General features: G+C 35.4%; 1 protein-coding gene across 1 annotated transcript in view; it reads right to left on the reverse strand.

The window, feature by feature from the left end:
* LOC107743070 (ras-related protein Rab-35-like) overlaps positions 1–5,672 on the reverse strand; it is a 13,703-nt gene that overhangs the window by 2,604 nt on the left and 5,427 nt on the right. The window contains exons 2-4 of the mRNA XM_016556184.1: positions 4,906–5,143; positions 4,514–4,584; positions 792–916 (exon numbers count right to left, since the gene is read on the reverse strand). Coding sequence (XP_016411670.1) covers positions 792–916; positions 4,514–4,584; positions 4,906–5,143 — 434 coding nt within the window. The remainder of the gene's footprint in view (positions 1–791; positions 917–4,513; positions 4,585–4,905; positions 5,144–5,672) is intronic.

Consider the following 5,672-nt stretch of genomic DNA (forward strand, 5'->3'; position numbering starts at 1 on the left):
TTGCGCATTCCAACCAAGTAATATCAAACTGCAGTTGGGTTGTTTTGATTAAGTAATAATAATAACTTAAATACAGGTAATTTACAAAATTAAAGTTAATTGAAAGTAAGTTTTTTTTTTACAAATTAAAAGTTGGTTTTATAGCAAAAGCAGATAACTCCACATTTCATGTTTTAGAGTTTAAAAAAGCACTGGTTTAATCTTTGTAATCTCCTCAGATGATAATGTAGACGCCTGACAAACGTTGTTGTCGTTGTGATTATAAACTGTATGGATGTGATTACACGCGATACACAGAGCTTTTCCCTCACCATTGTAACGCGCTGCTTTTGCGAGGTTCCGTGAAAACCTTTCAGCTTTTATTTTCCCTTTTCGCCCTGAAGATGATATCACAGGTTCATCAAGTTCGTCGAAACGATCCTCGATGCCGTTTATCGGTTTTTGCAAATGAACTCTTCATATTTTCTTCAAAGAAAATTTTATTACTGCAATGCTAAAAAAAATGCCAATAGAATAATGAATAAAATTCTTAATTGCATTATAATTGTGCATGCACATTAATACTTTTATAAACGTTTTTGTCACAGCATGTAAAGCGAACTCACAAAGAAAAAAACCTTCTTAAACATATAACACACAAATACATACTGTATATACTTAACCTCAAATCTTGATGGTTTCAAATATTTCTATCCATTTTTCAACTACTGCAGTTGAACTTTTTCACATGTAACAGGACCAGGACATTTCTTGGTGACATTCATCCAAAACGACAACAGCAATATACTTACCTAATATTCGACAAACGTCGTCACAGTTTTGATTGATTTCATGAAGCCAGCGTTTGACGTTCACGAACGACTCGGCGCTGGAGACGTCATAAACCACTATAACGCCGTGAGTGCCTCTATAGTACCTGAAAGAGACCACCACACACACACAACCACATCAGGGCTCTGAAGCTTTACTAATACAAAAATAAAACCACAATAAAAGGACAGACACGATGATGGACACAAGGACAGGTCTGTTTGTTTGTTTATAATTTAGCATCATTCCAACGGCTATATTCACTGTGAGAAATAAGTGAAAAACCAAGTAAATAAAAAACTATTTATACATGGTTTTTAACTCTTTCCCCGCCAGCATTTATTTTTTTTTAAAGTTGCCAGCCACCGCCAGCGATTTTCACTAAAATTTGATGGCGTCCAGTATATCTTGCTGTATGAATATTTGAATATGCAATACACCAAAATAAAGATCCACTCGTCAATGGCGGGGAAAGAGTTAAAGTGTAACACAAGGACAAGAAAACCTGCTTAAGGAACAAAACATTCAACTGTCGCTTTAAGACTTTAAAGAACCATTAAGCAATTTAATTAAATCAAATAAAAATGCTAAATTAAAATAAAATAATAAATTATTGTAAAAACAAAACCATTTAAAATAAAACACTAAAATATTTTATATAAATAATAATATATTTATTAGTTTACCTGCATGTCATGTGACCAAAATCACTTTTTTTTTAATTATTATTGAAACTTTTAACTTAAAATCTCTGAGAAACTTCAAGTAAATATTTTAGCTCAAAGGGGTTTGGCTGACAAAAAAAGTTTGGGATCTGATTTCAGAGATTAAACATCCAGATCCACACATTCAACCGTTTTCAGCAGGACTGGAACGCCCGGCATCCACTAAACTCCACATATTCTGTGTTTATTAAGTTTTAGATAATCTCATCATGCTCTCATTGACCCATAAGAATGTAGTTTAACACATTTAACACATTATACCTAGTGCTGGGCGGTATGACCAAAAATTTATATCACGGTATTTTTCAAAATTATACCGGTTTCACGGTACATGACGGTATTTTTTTTTCATGCATGACCGGGTGTTCACCATATTTTCTACTGATTGAGAGGAAATACTGCAGTATATTGACTTAGAATGCCCTATTTTACTATCATGATTTGTGGCGGTCAATGTGGATATTGTGGATGAGTTCTTCTGTGTCATCACGTTCTATTAGTTCTACAGCTTCAGTTTCTGAACTTTCACGCTTAGTAACACATACAGCTGTTCCCTCACCACAGTGCAACAGTGAAAAGTGACCCCTTTCAAACAGTGTCGCGTTCCCAACGTTGTTTAAACGACATACTTATATACATATTGTGGTATTTAAAAAATTCATATCATAACAAAAATAAACACCGGTATTCGGTATGAACCGGTATACCGCCCAGCACTAATTATACCATGTTTAAATCCACAGATTTCATCCTAAAATCAGCACTGAAAATGTGAAAAGGCCATCTAGACTCCAGCAACGAGCAATCAATTCTAAACGAGACTGGATTTGTGACCCGTGACTCTTTCACTTCCTGCGGCTGACATCACTGACAGGAAGTGGTTGTCTGAGGTGACTTTTCTCGAGGCACACATCATCAGTTCCTACGTCAAAACGTTCGTCTTCATGATTTGAGGATCACTCATGTTCAGAACACACAGCGTTAGCAGGTTTAAAGCGTGATTTTTTCCCCCATGAGTCATAACAGAGGCTGTTTCTGAGCTGAAATTCACTTATTCTAATAGGAGAGCGTATCACCAGCAAACGCCATCAACAGCAGCCTTTGTGAAGCTCAAGCTGGAACTCAGCCTTAAAATACAGGACAATATATGTATGATATAGAAATAAGTATAACTGGTGAGAGAGCCTCTTCTGCAGTGAACAGCAAAGCAAAGAACAAGAAAATAAAATTAAAATAAACAAGCAATTTGGTTTCATGAATTTGATTTAATTTATCTCGATTCGTTTGGAAATATGTCATGAACATGTCATTTTATAAAGTGTATAATATTATTTTAATAATAAATGTATAGCATTAAATGTATAAGATTGTGAATGTGATTTAAAAATATATATATATTCTATTTTGCTGTGCTTAATTGTAGGGCTTCACAATTTCACCAAAAAATTTGTTATTATTATATATCAATATAGCTACAAAATAATAGTAGTTACAAAAATATAGAAAATAAAAATAAACGGACAGAGAGTCTCTTCTGCAGTGAACACCAAAGCAAAGCTAAAAAATGTAATATAAATAAACAAAGAAATAAAAAATTTATTTTAATATTAATATTTAATATTATAATATTAGGTTAAAATTAACACAGTAAAAATTTTAATTTGCGATATATTGATAGATGTGATAATTAAAACTCAAAAACAAAAATTAAAACAACATTGATTGTGTGAATTTTGTGACAAAACTGACAGAATTTGAAAGATCTACTTTTTAACAAAAATAAAATACATTTTATTTAATTTTATTAAATTCAAAAAAAATTTAAATGTAATTATTGGATAAGGAGGATGCTACAAATAACGTTTAAAATCATTTTATTCGTGCATTAAACTAAAAAGCATAGGCTAAAAGATTAATCTTGAGATTCTGGTATCAGTAAAATAAACATTTTTAGTCTTCCACAAAAGCATGGGTTTGAATTTAATAACTACTCTTTAAAACCGCACTTCAAAGACTGATCAGATTTAAAGCTACAGTTTCCTTCAATCTTCACGCTCTCTGAGCACATGAAACACGTCTTGGAAAGCGTGAAGTCACCTCTCAGCACATTGAAACTGAATGCATGAAGTGTCTAAAGGAAAGTGGCTTTAACCTGCGGTTTCCTCCGTCTGAAAGAGGAAACAAGACACTTTAAAACCTGCTGTTTCATTCAGATATCACTCTCTAAACATATCACTTTTACCACTGCAACACGCCTCACTTTAAGACATATGTGACCCTGGAGCACAAAACCAGTCATAAGGGTCCATTTTTTTTTTATTGAGATTTATACATCATCTGAAATAATAAGCTTTCCATTGATGTATGGTTTGTTATGATCGGACAATATCTGGCTGAGATACAACTATTTGAAAATCTGGAATCTGAGGGTGCAAAAAAATCTAAATATTGAGAAAATCATCTTTAAAGTTGTTCAAATGAAGTTCTTAGCAATGCATATTACTAATCAAACATTAAGTTTTGATATATTTACGGTAGGAGATTTACAAAATATCTTCATGGAACATGATCTTTACTTAATATCCTAATGATTTTTGGCATAAAAGAAAAATCTATAATTTTGACCCATACAATGTATTGTTGTCTATTGCTACAAATATACCCCAGCGACTTAACACTGCTTTTGTGCTCATTCTTTATTTTAATTGTGTTCACATTCGCAGTAAGCCATACAGCAATTTCAGTTTTGTTTAGATTAATCATGTACCCTTCTCTGATCCGTCTACATTGTTCTAGCGCAGCATCCTAAAGGAGTAAGAATAGCATAAGTGTATAAACTGGAAGGCTCTACACAGGGACACTCGACTCACAACCGAGTCTGAGTTCAGTTCATTAGGACGCATGCAATGCTGCTCTCAAACCTGTCAGAAAGAAAGCATCCTAGATAGGAGGCAGCATCAGTGTAAAGCATCACTCACGTGGAGGTGATCGTCCGAAATCTCTCCTGTCCCGCTGTGCAGCGGATCTGATGCTGCTCGCCTCGCAGCCGCTCAAACAAACCCCGCCCACAACTCGTGATGACTTACTGCGCAGGCGCACAACACACAGCTGTACTTCAGCAGATCCTCCAGCAGGGGGAGCTAACGAGGCGTCACTTCAGTCACACCTCACATACTACATTAATTACTGTATTTATTAGGATAAACCCAGCTTAAATCAGTTATTAAAATGTGTGTGTGTGTGTGTGTGTGTGTGTGTCTGTATGTGTGTGTGTGTGTGTGTGTGTGTGTGTTGCAGTGTGTATCAGGTGGTGGTTGAAGAGGAGCGTCCGCGTCGTTCTCGGAGAGCCGCTGAGATCCTGCGTTGTTACCCGATTCCCATCCACTTCCAGAACGCGTCCGTGCTGAACTCTCAGTATTACTTCACCGCAGAGTTCCCAGCCGCTCGCATCCAGACGCCGCTGCCCTTCACCGTCGGAGACAACCGCACCTACGACAGCTACTGGAACCTTCCTCTGCTGCCACACAAGAGCTACAGCGTCTACTATCAGGCCGTCAGCACAGCCAACGGGGTGAGGACACACTAACACTCGCACAGCTTCAGATTCACTGTGTGATCGACAGACAGCATGCTCCTGATCACGGAGTAAAGCAGCAGCATCTGACGAATCACTCACTAACTCTCAACTTTAGCACTTTAGTGCTGGTAAACAAGAGTAACTATAATCATAAATATTATTTCAGCAGCTGTGATTGTCTCTGAAGGAGAAAAGCAGTCGTTATATGAGAGAAACTCAAGCAGGTAATTAGCAGCCAGTGAGCCGAGAATAATTTAAACGCTGCCCTTTACAACGAAACCAGACTACATTTTTTATTATTATTTATTGCAACGCACCCTTAAAGTGGAACTTTTTCTCACTCTGATGCACTTAATAGTCTTGCAATTAAAATGACAGCATATTTATATATTTTTATATCATTTATTATGTATATAAATAAGCAATATACAGTATATATATACATGCATACATACATACATACACATATATGTATGTATAGACTTATGTATATATAAAGACTTGAGACTCTTGTGATTAAAATAACAGCACAATTTTTTTATTTATATGTTTCATTTCAT

The sequence above is a fragment of the Sinocyclocheilus rhinocerous genome, unplaced genomic scaffold, assembly GCF_001515625.1.
Source record: "Sinocyclocheilus rhinocerous isolate Xijiao unplaced genomic scaffold, SAMN03320098_v1.1 scaffold737, whole genome shotgun sequence".
NCBI lineage: Eukaryota > Metazoa > Chordata > Actinopteri > Cypriniformes > Cyprinidae > Sinocyclocheilus > Sinocyclocheilus rhinocerous.